At 33.6% G+C, this 19,523-nt stretch overlaps 1 protein-coding gene across 3 annotated transcripts in view; it reads right to left on the reverse strand.

The window, feature by feature from the left end:
* Positions 1 to 287: 287 nt before the first annotated feature.
* The window catches only part of LOC149784382 (dolichyl-diphosphooligosaccharide--protein glycosyltransferase subunit STT3A), a 37,272-nt gene continuing 18,036 nt past the window's right edge, over positions 288 to 19,523 (reverse strand). For all 3 annotated transcript variants that reach the window (XM_089932441.1, XM_089932442.1, XM_089932443.1), the window contains exons 9-16: positions 15,911 to 16,063; positions 13,761 to 13,843; positions 12,130 to 12,291; positions 10,321 to 10,509; positions 8,717 to 8,833; positions 7,679 to 7,781; positions 3,037 to 3,225; positions 288 to 1,900 (exon numbers count right to left, since the gene is read on the reverse strand). In XM_089932441.1, coding sequence (XP_089788567.1) covers positions 1,755 to 1,900; positions 3,037 to 3,225; positions 7,679 to 7,781; positions 8,717 to 8,833; positions 10,321 to 10,509; positions 12,130 to 12,291; positions 13,761 to 13,843; positions 15,911 to 16,063 — 1,142 coding nt within the window. In that variant the 3' untranslated portion in view covers positions 288 to 1,754. The remainder of the gene's footprint in view (positions 1,901 to 3,036; positions 3,226 to 7,678; positions 7,782 to 8,716; positions 8,834 to 10,320; positions 10,510 to 12,129; positions 12,292 to 13,760; positions 13,844 to 15,910; positions 16,064 to 19,523) is intronic.

A 19,523-nucleotide genomic window follows, 5' to 3' on the forward strand; every position in this document is an offset into this window, starting at 1 on the left:
ACACTTAATTCATGATCACAACAGTTATTTACTTGTGTTTTTTAAACTTCATCAATGACCATGTTTTCCTTGAGGAAATACAACTGCTACATTTTTATATCAGAATTCTTGTTATCAGAATAATATCATACTAATACCATCCCCTTAAACAGTTACATGTCAGATCAGACTGCTTTAGTCATAATTAACATGGACTAAAGATTACAGCTTAGAATAGATGTTACTTTGCATAAAAAATCATTACTGAAAGCGTTAATAGCACAGAATAAAACACAAGTCATTGAGAATCAATATAGAAATGAAGCTTTATTAAGGACATATTTAAAGCTGTTTTCACTTTTTTAAAAAGTTAAAATATTTTTAGTACTGAATGCTGATACATTTACATAAATGAACAATATTTTCAACACAGGATCTCACATAATTTCCAAACACAATACATTCTGTGATCAATCCAAAAACTAAATAACATGTAAATTTACTGTATTTTCTGCTGCATAGAGTATCTTGATCAAAGAAGTGACATGAAATTAAGTACAGATGCATATAGATAACATCAGAATTAATGTAGAATGGCTGCATACAAGTATAGCTAGACATGTATAATCTTGATCTAAAACATTCATAAAAGCCTAGTTCACTTGAAAAATGTGTTCATCCAACTGAAGTGGAACATGTCCTAATAACTAAGTTAAGTTATGGTCCATGGTCTGGACATGTTGTTTGAACAACCATATACACCTGCTTGTAAGTCAAACTGTAAACAACGTAGACCCTGAACTGCTGTATCATAATATGCTGGCAGTTCAGGGTCTATCTTGTTTGATCTAATGATTACTCCTAACAAACTGTACAGACCCTGACCTGCTGTAGCATAATGTGCTGGCAGTTCAGGGTCTATGTTGTTTAATCTGATAATTACTCCTTACAAGCTACATAGATGTTGATCAGCCAGTACATTATGTGCTGGCAGTTCAGGGTCTATGTTGTTTAATCTGATAATTACTCCTTACAAGCTACATAGATGTTGATCAGCCAGTACATTATGTGATGGCAGTTCAGGGTCTATGTTGTTTGATCTGATGATTACTCCTAACAAACTACACAGATGTTGATCACCCAGTACATTATGTGATGGCAGATCTCAATTTGCATAGTTTGCAGATCAACTTGACTCATAAGGAAATATAGACAGTATATAACATTGCAAAGATGTTTAAAATCCTGATATTGTCATGAAAAAATGACTGAATAAGATAATACAGTTATTATTTTAAGTTCTTTCACAGATAAAAGTCCCCATAAAAAAATACACTGACTCAGCATTTTCCTCCACTGCATGAACAAATCTTTTTTTTTTTCCTTCTCAGGAAATTCTTTCAAAATCACCAGGGCAGTAACATTCACTAACATTGATAGTGTCAATGACAGTTCTTTATACCATCTCAAAGTCCACGTCATTATACAAGCTCAAAGTATTAATATCCAAGTTTTCCTTTAAAATCTACAATATACAGCAGACAAAAGTAAAATGTTGGTGAAGGTAATTATGAACTATCACAAAATGTGATTTGATGAGAAAAAAAACAGTGTAATTACTGTTACAAAACAAAAGTCAAGTAACTACCTTGTGTTATTAAATTTGTAATGTATACCACATATTTTCTTTATTGTTTTTAACAAATCTGCATCAGTTCTGTAATTATACAACTAATAACCGTATATCAAATTTTTTATAATTAGAATATGAGCTATTACAGTCCCCTGTTGTCCAAATCCTTCACTTTGTAAATTCTAACCAGCCAATGCTCTGTTGTGTAGGCCTCTTCCAAAACATCCAACTCAAAGTCTTTGTTGCCAATTTCTGCATTCCTCACTCTGTCATATCCAGTGGGTTTGCCTGCAGATAAATATTTTTACTATAAATTACTTTCACTTCTTGAAAGACGTGGAATGATTGAACAATGGGTCACATACTGTAATAAATTTATTGAACAATGGGTCACATACTGTAATAAATATCATCAAGCCTTAATGAAGACTATGCACAACAATGCAACACAGAAGACTGATCTTCTCTCTCAACAAAAAAAATCTGTACAAGAACAGCCACAAATCAAATAAATATACTGCCATGAGGACAGATGAGGCTGCTTGCTGATGTGTTTGCTACTCCATTAATATAATCTACAAGTAAACACAGATCTGATGGCATACACATGATCTGTTGGTTTTGTTGCTGTAGGGTTTAACACCATTTTCAGCACAAGATAGGCTACACATGGTGGCCAGTATAAATGGTCGAGGAAGAACGAGGGAAAACACTGGGAAGAACTAATGACCCACAAAAAGCTACTGGCAAGCTTTCTCATGTACCTACATTGTATACAGAATCTACACAGATGTGAATATTAATGTGAACAAAAGACAGACTGGCATATAAACAATGTATTCAGACTGACATTTATATTGAAGCCTGCAATATAAAACAATTCCATGTTGAATGATTCGACTACTTGAACTCATTAAGCTACTACATAGTGCACAAACAACTCATAATGCAACTTCACTGTTTGTGATGGAGATTTTCTTTTTTGAAATTATCTGTGCAACCCAAGTGTCTCCTGTCGATGAATGCTATGACTCAGTGTGCCATCATATCTGAGTTGGACTGCATGCATGCAGTATCCAGGAATGTTAAGAAACAACAGTATTTCTGGGAAATAATTACACCCCACTCCCCAATTAATAGATTTAAAGACAAAAAGAACAAGGGTCTTTATGAGAAATGATCAGGCCCCATTCCCTGATCCATATATGTAACAACACAATGAACAATTACCTTTTCAGGAAATGATAAGACCCTATTCCCTCAAATCTTCAACAAAATAAACCACTGTTTTTCTGGGAAATGATTAGATACCACTCACCAATTGACCAATTTAAATATCAATGAAAATTTATTTTGCAAAATACAAGAAATAAATAAGACAAAATATGTACAATGATGTCATATAGTCAGTATTTTCTACTCACCCTGTTCAGTGTAAACAGAGCCAAATCTGTAGTAACACATCTTGTACATGAGACAATTAAGCAGAATTGGGGAGCCCTCTTTGTCAATTCTAAACTCTCCCTGTGGGGTGTAATAATCATGCTCTTTAATGTGAGCCCCACGCTCTGTGTTCCCACCTATACGAACCATCCACAGAAATTTGTTTATATCTGAAATTTTAAAAAACAATCATTATTTCTATTAAATAAATGAATGCATTCTTTATCAATGACAACAAGGGAGTAATTACCAAAAAGACCATATAATGAAATCTGGCAAAGATATGACAGAAAAACAATGTTTACAAGTCTTGTGTATCTGTTTGCATTATGACAGTGAGTATGTATGTGATTTGGATTTTTCATGTAGCTTTAACAATTTTTTAGTCATACTGCTATGACGTCTGCAGTGTGACATCATGCCACAGACATGTAGCATGATATCCCACCCAGTCACATTATCCTGACACCAGGCTGACCAAGCAAGGCAGCTGTTAGTACCATTTTTGTAAGTCTTTGGTATGACTCTGCTGGGGATCGAACCCACTACCTCCCACACCTGAGGCAGATGCTCTAACCACTAGGTCACACCAGAGCAGTCGTAGTATGACAGAGTTCACTGCATATAAATATGATTTTCATATGAAGTTTCAAAATTTTTTTTTGTTAAGAATGATCCATACAGACCAGAGTTATAGAAATCTAAAAATTTTCTACTTTCCTGGGCAAGTATAAACTTCAAAAACTCATTTACCCAGATGAAACATATACTTGCCCAAAAAGTAAAACATAAACAAATGTGTAAAAAGTTGAATCTCAAATCTACTATTTTAAAGCAAGCTGACATCATTCAACTTGCTATTCATTTGATATCTTAATACTTTCATTTCAGAATGTTTCAATTTATAAAGTGCCTATATATCAATAATTATCTATGAAATGTATTACAGGAACACCAACTCATTCACATGAAGACCAAAATCATATACCATGAAAAAGTCAATTACTGCTATTTATCAAACATGTACTGCATTCTGGATTCCATGCTTTGATTGAATGGTGTAAATTCTAACCATCATTACATGTATTACATTATAGATTCCATGCTCTGATTGAATGGTGTAAATTCTAACCATCATTACATGTATTACATTATAGATTCCATGCTCTGATTGAATGGTGTAAATTCTAACCATCATTACATGTATTGCATTCTAGATTCCATGCTCTGATTGAATGGTGTAAATTCTAACCATCATTACATGTATTACATTATAGATTCCATGCTCTGATTGAATGGTGTAAATTCTAACCATCATTACATGTATTGCATTCTAGATTCCATGCTCTGATTGAATGGTGTAAATTCTAACCATCATTACATGTATTACATTATAGATTCCATGCTCTGATTGAATGGTGTAAATTCTAACCATCATTACATGTATTACATTATAGATTCCATGCTCTGATTGAATGGTGTAAATTCTAACCATCATTACATGTATTACATTATAGATTCCATGCTCTGATTGAATGGTGTAAATTCTAACCATCATTACATGTATTGCATTCTAGATTCCATGCTCTGATTGAATGGTGTAAATTCTAACCATCATTACATGTATTACATTCTAGATTCCATGCTCTGATTGAATGGTGTAAATTCTAACCATCATTACATGTATTACATTATAGATTCCATGCTCTGATTGAATGGTGTAAATTCTAACCATCATTACATGTATTACATTATAGATTCCATGCTCTGATTGAATGGTGTAAATTCTAACCATCATTACATGTATTACATTATAGATTCCATGCTCTGATTGAATGGTGTAAATTCTAACCATCATTACATGTATTACATTATAGATTCCATGCTTTGATTGAATGGTGTAAATTCTAACCATCATTACATGTATTACATTATAGATTCCATGCTTTGATTGAATGGTGTAAATTCTAACCATCATTACATGTATTGCATTCTAGATTCCATGCTCTGATTGAATGGTGTAAATTCTAACCATTATTACATGTATTACATTATAGATTCCATGCTCTGATTGAATGGTGTAAATTCTAACCATCATTACATGTATTGTATTCTGGATTCCATGCTTTGATTGAATGGTGTAAATTCTAACCATCATTACAGGTATTACATTATAGATTCCATGCTTTGATTGAATGGTGTAAATTCTAACCATCATTACATGTATTGCATTCTAGATTCAATGCTCTGATTGAATGGTGTAAATTCTAACCATTATTACATGTATTACATATTAGATTCCATGCTCTGATTGAATGGTGTAAATTCTAACCATCATTACATGTATTACTTTATAGATTCCATGCTTTGATTGAACGGTGTAAATTCTAACCATCATTACATGTATTGCATTCTAGATTCAATGCTCTGATTGAATGGTGTAAATTCTAACCATTATTACATGTATTACATATTAGATTCCATGCTCTGATTGAATGGTGTAAATTCTAACCATCATTACATGTATTGTATTCTGGATTCCATGCTCTGATTGAATGGTGTAAATTCTAACCATCATTACATGTATTACATTCTAGATTCCATGCTCTGATTGAATGGTGTAAATTCTAACCATCATTACATGTATTACATTCTAGATTCCATGCTCTGATTGAATGGTGTAAATTCTAACCATCATTACATGTATTGCATTCTGGATTCCATGCTTTGATTGAATGGTGTAAATTCTAACCATCATTACATGTACTACATTCTGGATTCCATGCTTTGATTGAATGGAGTAAATTCTAACCATCATTACATGTATTACATTATAGATTCCATGCTTTGATTGAATGGTGTAAATTCTAACCATCATTATATGTATTAAATTCTAGATTCCATGCTTTGATTGAATGGTGTAAATTCTAACCATCATCATTACATGTACTACATTCTAGATTCCATACTTTGATTGACTAGTGTGATCACTAACCATCATTACATGTATTGTATTCTAGATTCCATGCTTTCATTAACTAGTGTGAATACTAACCATCATTACATGTACTACATTCTAGATTCCATGCTTTCATTAACTAGTGTGAATACTAACCATCATTACATGTATTGTATTCTGGAATCCATACTTTGATTGACTAGTGTGAATACTAACCATCATTGTATGTACTACATTCTAGATTCCATGCTTTCATTAACTAGTGTGAATACTAACCATCATTACATGCACTATATTCTAGATTCCATGCTTTAACTGACTAGTGTGAATACTAGCCATCATTACATGTATTGTATTCTAGATTCCATCCTTTCATTAACTAGTGTGAATACTAACCATTATTACATGTATTGTATTCTGGAATCCATACTTTGATTGACTAGTGTGAATACTAACCATCATTGTATGTACTACATTCAAGATTCCATGCTTTCATTAACTAGTGTGAATACTAACCATCATTACATGTACTACATTCTAGATTCCATGCTTTCATTAACTAGTGTGAATACTAACCATCATTACATGTATTGTATTCTGGATTCCATGCTTTCATTAACTAGTGTGAATACTAACCATCATTACATGTACTACATTCAAGATTCCATGCTTTCATTAACTAGTGTGAATACTAACCATCATTACATGTATTACATTCTAGATTCCATGCTTTCATTAACTAGTGTGAATACTAACCATCATTACATGTATTGTATTTTAGATTCCATGCTTTCATTAACTAGTGTGAATACTAACCATCATTACATGTATTACATTCTAGATTCCATGCTTTCATTGACTAGTGTGAATACTAACCATCATTACATGTATTGTATTCTGGATTCCATGCTTTCATTAACTAGTGTGAATGCTAACCATCATTATTTACATGTACTACATTCTAGATTCCATGCTTTCATTAACTAGTGTGAATACTAACCATCATTACATGTATTGTATTCTAGATTCCATGCTTTCATTAACTAGTGTGAATACTAACCATCATTACATGTATTGTATTCTAGATTCCATGCTTTCATTAACTAGTGTGAATACTAACCATCATTACATGCACTATATTCTAGATTCCATGCTTTAACTGACTAGTGTGAATACTAACCATCATTACATGTATTGTATTCTGGATTCCATGCTTTCATTGACTAGTGTGAATACTAACCATCATTACATGTATTGTATTCTGGATTCCATGCTTTCATTAACTAGTGTGAATGCTAACCATCATTATTTACATGTACTACATTCTAGATTCCATGCTTTCATTAACTAGTGTGAATACTAACCATCATTACATGTATTGTATTCTGGATTCCATACTTTGATTGACTAGTGTGAATACTAACCATCATTACATGTATTGTATTCTAGATTCCATGCTTTCATTAACTGGTGTGAATACGAACCGTCATTGTATGTACTACATTCTAGATTCCATGCTTTCATTAACTATTGTGAATACAAACCATCATTGTATGTACTACATTCTAGATTCCATGCTTTCATTAACTAGTGTGAATACTAACCATCATTACATGTATTGTATTCTGGATTCCATGCTTTGATTGACTAGTATGAATACTAACCATCAGAGGAATATCCTGTAAGACCACCAAATATAACCAGGACATAATTTACATCCAGCTCCCGCATTATCTCATATGATTTTTCTTCTGGGGATGCCATGGCCTGAAATAACAATGTATAATTATTATACATTAGATTCAATGAATTTGTTCCAAAAATACTACTGTTTTGAGCAGCTGAATATGCTCTATCATTTATAATTTTTTTTTACCAAGACCTTGACAATTCTTTTCAACTGGCCAGAAGCTGTAATATTAATGAAATTTAGGGAAAAAGGACCACCATGGCATATTAGACACTGAAAATAAATGTGACAAATTGCCAGCCCTCAGACTCTGTGTTTTTTTGGGGTTGGATTATTGACTTCTTCTAATTGTCAATTGTACCATAACAAAATACATGTCCTCCAATCATTTAATTTATGAGATTCTGTTAGTGTCATATCTGCAGAAAATGCATTAAAAATATAGTAAAACATCACTTATCTCGATCCTTATGGGGACAAAGATTTTGTCTGTATGATGGACAATTGATCACGTGGATGATAAAATTTCTGTCAATATATTACAGAGGGTCATTTTATATGTGGTTTTGTGAACATAAGTGTCAATGGGTTTTGATGAATGTAAAGTCAACAATTCTATTCACACCTGCATCAGTAGGCGAATAATTGTTGTCACCTGTTAAGTCACCACTGATCAGTGATCAACATTTAACATCATAGGCCTGTGAAACAGATCACCTTCAAGCGAACTCCGAGTCCTGAATCATACTTGCTTAACTCTGGATTTCTGTACTATAAATTACATATCTTTATGCCAGCACCCACTAAGCAACAAATGAGTTAACCATAGACTGTTTCTCTTTGTATCTCACTCAGTACCTGTTTCCTAATTACATTTATGTCGAGTTTAACTACTGTCAATATGAAGATTGTTAAAGTAGGCTAATCATCAAACATATATTAATATCTGTTACCAGAAAATATCAATTCATTTAGAGCTTCCTTCCTTGTCTGTATCACAGAATCTATTTACCTGTCCCACCCTAGAGATATGGGTATTGTTCCATGTGTTATTGTCCACCAGGATGGTTCTGTTGGCCATTGCCGTAATCTGATAGCCATAATCCCACCATGACATGACCTTCGAATCCTGAAAATACACATAAGTACAGCATACTGCTCACAGCTTGTTGGACAAGTGTACATGGAATAGTGACAAGAGGAATCTTTGCATGATACAACTCTACATGTAGGTCAGTTATTAATTTGACATGCATGATACAAATCTACAAAAAGATCGGTGATTAATTTGACATGCAAGATACAAATCTACAAAAAGATCAGTGATTAATATGATATGGATGATACAGTTTAGTTTAGGTCAGTGATTAATTTGACATGGATGATACAATTTATGATTAGGTCAGTGGTTAATTTGACATGGATGATACAATTTATGTTTAGGTCAGTGGTTAACCTGACATGGATGATACAACTTATGTTTAGGTCAGTGATTAATCTGAGAGTCATGTAACATATGATTAATTAATAACTTCAGAATAACATTCTTAAAAGATCTCAGTAGAGAAATAAGCTTTATTTTCTCCAAAACAACAACTGAAGTACCGAAATTTTAATTTTTCATTCAAGTCATTTATATTCCAAATTAGTCACTCTATTAAATTGCAAACTTTGGAACAGTATTACTGTGTCGGATTTTTCATGTCACACATGCACCATCAAGATTAAGAATCAAATTAAAGTCTTTTAAAGTTATATATCTTCTACACTGTATTCAACTGAAACTTGGGTGTGATATTCCTTTACGATGTTTTCCAAGGCTATCCAGCAATCTATATGTTATGCAAACAGTTGTTTGTCATAATTCTCATGGCTTGTCTGACTCTAGCAAGGATTTTTAAGGAGTATATTTCTTTAATAAATCAAACTTTGTCATTAACTTACAATATCACTGCATAAATAGGTAAAAAAAAGCAACTATAAAGCTGTCCCACTACAGCCAAGGGAAACAACTCTATGTAGTACCTAATGTGTGGTGTGTCCAACAGCTTTATCCCATTTTACTTTTTAATATTATTGCTGGGAAAATATATAAATAACAATTATTAAGAATCTTAAAAGTGATACACTTTATTCAGTGCAAACTTTTGCATTCATTATTATAAATTCAAAAAGTCTATGTTAAAGTAATTCAAAAAACTATTTTGTTTTGACAAAGTTTCAAAGGATAAAACAACCATTTCAGTTGTTTATGAGGAGTAGGAATAACAAAACTGTGCTAACAGCTGCTGTACAGTGGACAGGCAATGGATGTTGGATGAAAGGTCATCACATTAGATTTTCTAACCCAAGACCAGTAGAACTCAAAACAGAATCCAAATGCAATAATGGATGTGCATGTGTGAAAAGTCCAAAACTAAAATACAAGACATGTATAGTAAGTTCTTTTACCTTATTTTGCACTACTGAAACAGTATTGGAGTCTCACCAAACAAGTACAAATTTACTGTGTCATTGTTTCAATTCTTACTGTTTAATAGAATCTACATTGAGTCAAAATTTGGTAGATCAAAACCTAATTTAATTCATCTAAAACCGAAGTATGACAGCTGTTACCTCTGGAGTATTATATCTCAGCCAGTAGTAAGCCTCCCTGAAGTCGTCAAAGATAATTCTGCCACCATCCCCAGCCCTGGCTGACAGCACAATAGAGGGGCTGGAGTATGCCTCTGAGGTCACCCAAGTGCAGTGGAATGTGTAAGTTATCAGGAAGGATAACATCATCAACACCACCCCTGTAGCAATCTGAAACAACATTTATTTGTACTTATTATATTCTTAATTGAAGCAACTCTTTGTATATGAATGAGGTAAACAAGAAAAACAAAAGAAGTTGTACGTATTCACTCTGATTTAAATATCTGAAAATTCATGTAAACCACTCTGGATACTTGTCACTGAAGATTGCTGGAGTGTGCATTTAAGAAAAATATGGTATAATATAGCTAGGCTGAGAAATTTATTTTCCCTTTGCAACTTAAAGTCACAATATTAAAGATTTCATTACAGAGCAGTAATATATGAACATGCATATTATCAATATTTACAGAAGAAAACTCAAATAGTGATTTCAAAAATATTAATAATTGTTTAACCTACATGAGGACTTCATCCTTTTTAAAAAATAAATGATTATTTTACAACTCAATGAAAACATCATCATGGTTTGGATTGCCCTCAGTAAGAATAGCATTTTCTCACATTCCTACACCTGTAAAATGAGGTTTTTCAGCCACTGGTGGAGGATATTATTTATTTCATCATAGAGTGCACAAAGTTCCAAAATCTCCCCATTTTCCATGTCACAAGAGATGAACATTAACTCCAAAAACATTTATGTACATAAAAACAAGCAGTGGTTTTCATGCCTTGCAAACTGGATATTTTGTACTAAGGGATCTAGCTACATGTAAAGCTTCAGTAGACTGATTTTGAGTAAAACAAGCCATTGTTATAACTGTTGTCTTCAAAATTCATGTTCTCGTTATTATTTATGAAAGTTGAATAAATTCTATATCGAAGTTGAATTAAGAACGATAGGTGTTTGTCCGTGTCCATTAATCTGATTTCTATTAGAATTCTATTGATCTTTCATGACACGACTGTTGAAATCCTTATGTCAAAATAGCACTGGCACATGACCACTTCAACTCATTTGTATGACATCATATTCATCATGACAAGATTTTTGTCCAATATTATCTTATTGCATTAATATTTGTCTATCTGCATTACAATCTCATTTCCAGATTTACATTGCATTTTTCAGTGTAAACCAAACATTGTACCATTTCTCTAAATATAAAAACATTTGTAATGTATATTTTTTTCTTTTTTCTTTTTCTTTTCAGACTGACTGGGTATCATTTTTAAAAATATATTTTTGTCTCTCGTTTTCTGTTCTGACTGACTGTGCACAACTTATTAAGGTAAATTTTGTCTCCTTTTATCTGTTTTGAATGATTGGGCACCATTTTTTTTAATGTATACTTTTCTCTCTTTTTTTTCTTTTCTCATTAGATGGGCAACATTTTTTTCATGACTCATGCACTGTAGAGAGGACTAACTGAAAAACTATCCTTCATTATGCGACAGTGTTGATTTGAAAAATTATCCTTCATTACGCATCCACGTTGAATAATTCTGGACTTTTTGTCAGATGCAAAAATAATGCAGCTGGAAATAGGCACAATTTAAATGAACTGCTTCTAGCAAGCTACTTCTTCAATATCAGCTTGTGTCACCTGGTGCTTCTCACTGTCCGTCCGAAACAGTAGGATTCTTAATGGCAACCTACATATATGGAAGATTAAAATGTGATTAAAATAGCCTCCCTTTTCACTGAGTAAACAATACCATACTAACTTCATTCTTTAGTGGGTAGCTGTTGTCTTGTCTTTTGGATTTCTTGTCTTTTCTGGATATGTCCAGGTTCTTCATGTATGAAGTAAGTGTGCCTGACACACCAATCCCGGACAGGATGCACATCACAGGAGCCAGTACAAGCATAAGACGAACCATCACACCCTGCACAAATGGTAAGAAAGATGGAAGCATTAGTAAGTCAAACTGAAAAATTCCTAAAATGAAGTAAAAGGGTTGTGTATGATACCAAATGTGGCTAATGTACCAGACTGCCAATGTTGTAGACTCAAATGTTTTCGTGCATCTTGTGCTTCCACTGATTTATGTGGTTCACTTAAAACGATATAAAAAGAAAACAGGACAAACTGAAAGTGCATTATGCACCAGTATTTACACCATCTGAGGTATCATGTATTGATTATATCTGGGAAATACAGCACTAAAACCATGGCTTTCTTCGATACTTGTCCGGTCTGATACGACAATTGACCAACAGTTGTGTAGTGGACTTGTGTACCTAAAATTATAGCCATTACTTGATGTATGTTCAATGCTCGCCTAGAAGGATATCAACATCTAACAGTCACACAGCAGTGTAGCTATAAATATCATTGTATGGTGTTACAGGACTAAGGAAAATCACTCTTTTGTCCTGACAGGGTAAAATTGGGTGTGCTAAAGTGAACTATGGTGTTTACTCATCCCAGGGTCAAATACCTTAAGAATAAATTGGTGTACATTTTATAATTTTAACAAGTTCAACATAAATCTGAAATCCTTAGTACCAGAATTCAAATTCTGATAAGTCGTTGAAAGTTTGTTCTATTTGTAGTAATGGCAGCCATATCTGATGTCATAAATCTGTATCATTTGCACAAATCTGAAAGGACTTCAAGCCAGGATGCTTTGCCAAGATTGTTCAAATTCTATTCAGCATGTTTGGAAAGAAGTCATTTAAAAAGCTGATATATTTTTAGTAATAGCAGATACATGATGGCAGATTAGATCTAAGTCTATATATTTGAAAAGGTCTTCATGCCAAAATGCTTTGTATCAAATTTTAACAAATCTGATGGGGTGGATCTGAGAAGAAAAAAAATAATTTCAAGGTTTTTCTATTTTTAGTAATGGAGGTTATATTTGATGGCAGATGATTTGTATAAACATGAAAGGCCTCTCTGCCAGGATGCTTGGTGCCAAGTTTGAGACTGGTCTTCCATTTTTTTGAGGAGCAGAAAATAGCAATTGTTAACTGACAGGCCTTTCTATTTTTGGTAACAGTGGGCATACTTATAAATCTGTAATCCCTTAATGCCAGGATGCTTTTAATCATAATAATCTGCAGAACATGATGTGCCTTCAGCATCAGACACATGTAGACTGGTACATGAATAATCTAAGCAGTTACGACTGCCTGCAGAACATGATGTGCCTTAAGCATAAGACACAGTTAGACTGGTACAGGAATAATCTAGGCAGTTTAGACTACCTGCAGAAAATGATGTGACTTTAGCATCAAACACAGTTAGTCAATGACCCTACTGCATGTCAAGAATAGGTATAGAACAGACTCGGCATTAACACTAACTACTATTCTTAAATATGCTGAAACGTAGAGTATTGGTACTTACTGCAAAGTAAATACTGGTAACACCATACATGATGATAAAGATGTTGGCATCAGTGAGTTTCTTGAAGCAGAAATAGAGACCAGCTGAAAAACAAAAAACTACATAGCAGGAAATGCCTAACAATTAGCTACAAAGGTGTTTATTGAAGATTTATAAAAAGCTGATGTTACCACTTAAACAGGAAAATTGCTGTCCTTTCTACTCTGCAACAAAGCAATTGTATCTAATGAAAATGCCAAAAGGATGAAGAGGCTGCATGTACCTGCTGATTATCTACTACCATTTTAAGAGCTGGCGAGACAGGATCAGAGCTGTGCACCCCCATATAATGCTTTTCCATATTTTCAGGGATATTTTCAGTATTTCATGTCACCTTTCAGTATTCTTCACAAGTGCACACCAATAGTAACGCACATTACCGACACATCTTTATTACATTTTGTAACCAAACTGACAATACAAACAATGATCCATACTGCAAAAACAGTGCAAAATATTTCATATTTACAATATTTGAACATATAGCACTTAAAAATAATTTATTAATGATCATCAGTGTTACAGCAAAGCAATGTCAAGTTCAGTGCTACATGGAATGATGATCACTGACTTATCTTATTAGGCACTTTTCATCTTCTGTAGTTGTTCAACTGAGAGCTGGCATTGGGATTCAAATGGATGACCAGATTTTGATATAATAAGCAACAATGCTTCTAGTGTGTCATCTCCCATTGATGACCTCTGCTCTGTTCTGTTCTTGCGCACTGTGGAGAAGATTCTCTCACAGTGGGCATTACTGTGGGGAATGGTTAATAGTTGATCACTTTATGCTTCTACGATTTTATGTGGCGAGAGATGTCATTCCCACCACCACTCCTAAATGAATATATCAGTTTTACACAGTCTGGAGAAGGCATGACTATCGCGCTTCCTGCTGGCAGAAATGAATGGCCAGGTCTTGCTGTATGATGTGAGAAACTGCTGTACTCGTCACTTCGTGTCTTTGATTGAAGTTAATTCTTCTTCAATCATTCTCTTCCTCATAAATACCATTTCAAATACATTTCCCGAACCAGACTGAGCCATGATGCTGTTTACTCTACACATGCACTGTTGCAGAGCATTTTGCACAGGACCCTTTTATTTAATACAGAGGCTGAGAGCTATGACTATACATACCGGTTTGTTGGTAAAAACCCCATAACCGATTTCAATAATGAAAACAATTAATGTGAGAAAAAGTGCACATAACTAAGTCTATTGAATCACTGATTTATAATTTCTAACCTGACTGTGACCAGAAAGGCACTAATACTGGCGTCACCTGCACCTTTCATGCTTAACAGACTTTCCATACTAACACGGCACCATAATGCATACACTATGGGCTAGTTTAATTCTATCAGACAACATAATGACGTAGTTGATCCTATTCGGTAACTGCCAGATAATTCTGTAAATTGCCATTACGTTGAGAATTTGGAATTATATCCCTTTGCACACATGAACATAGAAATTAAACCACTTGTTAAATCCACGTGAAAGGCAAATTTGTTGTTGTCATTATTTTCCCTTTGCTTGATTGATTGTAAATATCGGAAGCAGACGACATATGTATGTACATCAGTAGTCATGCACCCACCCCTTTGCTAGAAATGGACTTGTCCCGGAACTGGAAATGGATCTTGAGCATGTCAGTTTATTACATTGAAAACTTCCGTTAAGCGTGAAATGCGCAGACGATGACGAAGTTTGGGACATTCTACTCACAGTCAGGTTAGAAATTGTAAATCAATGAATGAATTGAATAAGTTCCTTGCACTTTTTATCACATTAAAGGTTTCCCTTCATTGAAATCGGTAGGGGGGTACAAACAAATGGGGATGTATAACTATGGCTGGTTGCTATTGCTTTACTTTCATACTAATTTCCTTTCTTTTTTTTCGTACTTGCCAAATACAAATTTTCCATATTTTACCTTGTACGAAATCGGATTTAGCTCTTGAGTCATATGTCAGTATTTGATATTTTTTCCCATACTAAATACAGAAAAATATGTAGGGTGCACAGGTCTGCAGGATCTAGACTTATGGCAAGTTTCTGTATTTATGATGAAAAGGAAAGACAAATCTATCCAGCATTATACATACCTGGGAACATGAAGACCAACATCTGCAGGTCAAAGTAGAAGGAGCTCCAGGTGGTCGGTTGGTGTTCAGATACAGAAGCAATGATTGGAATGTTGTTTTTGGCATAAGATGGGTCCAACAGGGAGTAGAAACGGCCAGTCCATGGGGAGATTTCTTCACACAGTTAAGGCTACAATATTTATGGGGGAATCATTTTCTACCAGCAATAAGGATTATGTGAGGAATTTAACTTGCAAAGATCTGAACTGACCTTAGATTAAAAACCAAGCTGTATCTAAAATGGATCCTACAATCCAGAACACATTAATACTGGCTGCCATGTATAGCCTATCTTGTGCTGAAAAATGGCGTTAAACCCCACAACAACAATCCAGAACAAGTCCCTCAAATGGATTATTGCTCTCCTGGCCCCCCAAAAATTGTCAGATACTCTCGAGAAGCTCCAACATCAGAAATCTGGAGACAAAAATATTTTCTTGTAGGTTTGAGTTCACAAGATACCTAAAGCACAGCACAAAATGTTGTGTCATGGACTTAGAACTTATTGTGGATAGAAAATCACTGAACTTGTCTCACTGTCAAGATATGCATAAAGTTTGGTTATATCTATAACACATGTCCATTACTAAGGTAGTGTACCCACCCCCTACTGTCTCCTCTAGCAATGTAACCCTCATGTTATAAGTTGTTCTTATAGGAAAGGTTTATCTAGCTAAGCAGTTTAACTAAACAAAGATACTCAAATTTGTCATTACCAACTGCTCTGCTGGGTGCATCATGGAAATCAAATCACTGTTTTCACTAATGCAAGGCAGAAATGTTTCCCATTATGCTTTGCACACATTCAAGATGGACTTTTAGTAGAGACACTTTTCTATGAGGGGATAATATATCTCATAATAAGTTTACTGACAGTTAAAAGAGTACAGCATTGCAATGAGTGGTAATAGAGAGAGAATTGACCTCAATTAATATTTTTGCCAAAAAGGTCAAGTTCATAATGTATGATTCAAGGAATTCTTCCAACATATCTACAAACTGGACTTGATAAAAATCCATTGAGACTTGTTTGGGTTATCATACAGATAAGCCAGTTCAGCTAAAATCAAATTCCCATAGACCTTAAAATCAACACTAATTCTATCAAATTATTTATTGGAATCCAACTAAATACAAAGCCAAGTCAAAACCCATTTGTACATGTACAGTGTGATTTGGATTTTTAACATAGCTTTAACAATTTTTCAGTCATATCACTACAATGTCTTAAGTGTGGCAGTTTATAGTGATGTCTAGCACTCGGACATCATTCCACAGGCATGTAGCATGATGTCCCACCCTGTCACATTATCCTGACACCAGGCTGACCAGTCCTAACACTAACCTCTTAATGCTGAGCACCAAGTCAGGTAGCTATCAGTACCATTTTTATAAGTCTTTGGTACGGCTGAGCCAGGGATCGAGCCCACGACCTCCTGCATTCGAGGCGGACACTCTAACCACTAGGCCACTGGAGTGGTCACTGCTATTTTGAGGCTGGATTTTAATATATAAAACAAAAACAATTGAAAGACATTAGTGGGTTTCAAAATTGTTTTTTTTAGTAGAACCATTACTTCAAGAAAAGCTGCAGTGACAAGATTATTTACAATGGCACCATGGAGAATAATTTGGGAGATTATATCAGCATAATTTTTAATGAGGGTTAATTACATATAATTAGAAGTGCTTTTAACAAATATCCCATCTCTTCAAGAGGAGTAGATATGCAAGATCTGACACCACAGACATCATGTTAAAAGATCAGAACAATCTACCACAAGTCTCTTAAGTTAAAACCCCCAATATAACTTCTGGAAAAGCAGTGATAACAAGATTTTTAAGATGACTGCCATGTTAGTCAACAGATTGGCTTTTCATCTAGAACAACTATATCATCAGAAATTTCTTAGTGAAAAGCAAAGTCAATAAAACCATTTGTTCAGTAGGAGTAGTGACAACAAGAGTTTTAGAATGGCTGCCATAGTAACAATACTAGATGTCTAACTGGCACTATCGTTATTAAATATCAACAAGAAAAAATATGAAGTCTTCTAGTGAAAGCCCTGCCACTATAACATTAAGGAAAAGTACTAAGAAGATTATCAAGAGAGTCACTGTGGTGGCCATACTGGATGTCCAAGCAACACTTGTTCATTTAACAGCAAAAAGACCTAGAGGCAATTGTGTGCGTCAAGTATAATGGCAATCCTCCCATTAATTTGGGATTGGCAATAATAAAACTTGGGTTAAAAGATGACAGATACCAGGTAGATGGACAAACAATAATTGATAGAAAGCACGTCACTTCATTGGGTTTAGTGGCATGTCAGAATAATAATGGTTATATTATGACAATTAAAAGATGTCAGAATAATAATGGTTATGTTATGACAAGTAAAAGCTGTCAGAATAATAATGGTTATATTTTGACAAGTAAAAGCTGTCAGAATAACAATGGTTATATTATGACAAGTAAAAGCTGTCTGAATAATAATGGTTATATTATGACAAGTAAAAGCTGTCAGAATAACAATGGTTATATTATGACTAGTAAAAGCTGTCAGAATAATAATGGTTATATTATGACAAGTAAAAGCTGTCAGAATAATAATGGTTATATTACGACAAGTAAAAGCTGTCAGAATAACAATGGTTATATTACGACAAAAGCTGTCAGAATAACAATGGTTATATTATGACAAGTAAAAGCTGTCAGAATAATAATGGTGATAATAATAATTATGACAATTAAAAGCTAAATTCAAAATATTTTAAAGGTAACAAACAGCATTAAACAAAGAAATTTAAGACAAACCTTTCCAATAAACAATAGCATTAAACAAAGAAATTTAAGACAAACCTTTCCAATAAACAATAGCATTAAACAAAGAAATTTAAGACAAACCTTTCCAATAAACAATAGCATTAAACAAAGAAATTTAAGACAAACCTTTCCAATAAACAATAGCATTAAACAAAGAAATTTAAGACAAACCTTTCCAATAAACAATAGCATTAAACAAAGAAATTTAAGACAAACCTTTCCAATAAACAATAGCATTAAACAAAGAAATTTAAGACAAACCTTTCCAATAAACAATAGCATTAAACAAAGAAATTTAAGACAAACCTTTCCAATAAACAATAGCATTAAACAAAGAAATTTAAGACAAACCTTTCCAATAAACAATAGCATTAAACAAAGAAATTTAAGACAAACCTTTCCAATAAACAATAGCATTAAACAAAGAAATTTAAGACAAACCTTTCCAATAAACAATAGCATTAAACAAAGAAATTTAAGACAAACCTTTCCAATAAACAATAGCATTAAACAAAGAAATTTAAGACAAACCTTTCCAATAAACAATAGCATTAAACAAAGAAATTTAAGACAAACCTTTCCAATAAACAATAGCATTAAACAAAGAAATTTAAGACAAACCTTTCCAATAAACAATAGCATTAAACAAAGAAATTGGCAGAAATAGATGCAATGCTGAAGGTCTAATCATAAAGTTTAAAATTTAGGACTAGTATCGTGACATGGCCATTTTGGAGGTCAGATTAG

The sequence above is a fragment of the Sinohyriopsis cumingii genome, chromosome 14 (genome assembly GCF_028554795.1).
Source record: "Sinohyriopsis cumingii isolate HCF-2022 chromosome 14, ASM2855479v2, whole genome shotgun sequence".
Classification (NCBI taxonomy): Eukaryota; Metazoa; Mollusca; class Bivalvia; order Unionida; family Unionidae; genus Sinohyriopsis; species Sinohyriopsis cumingii.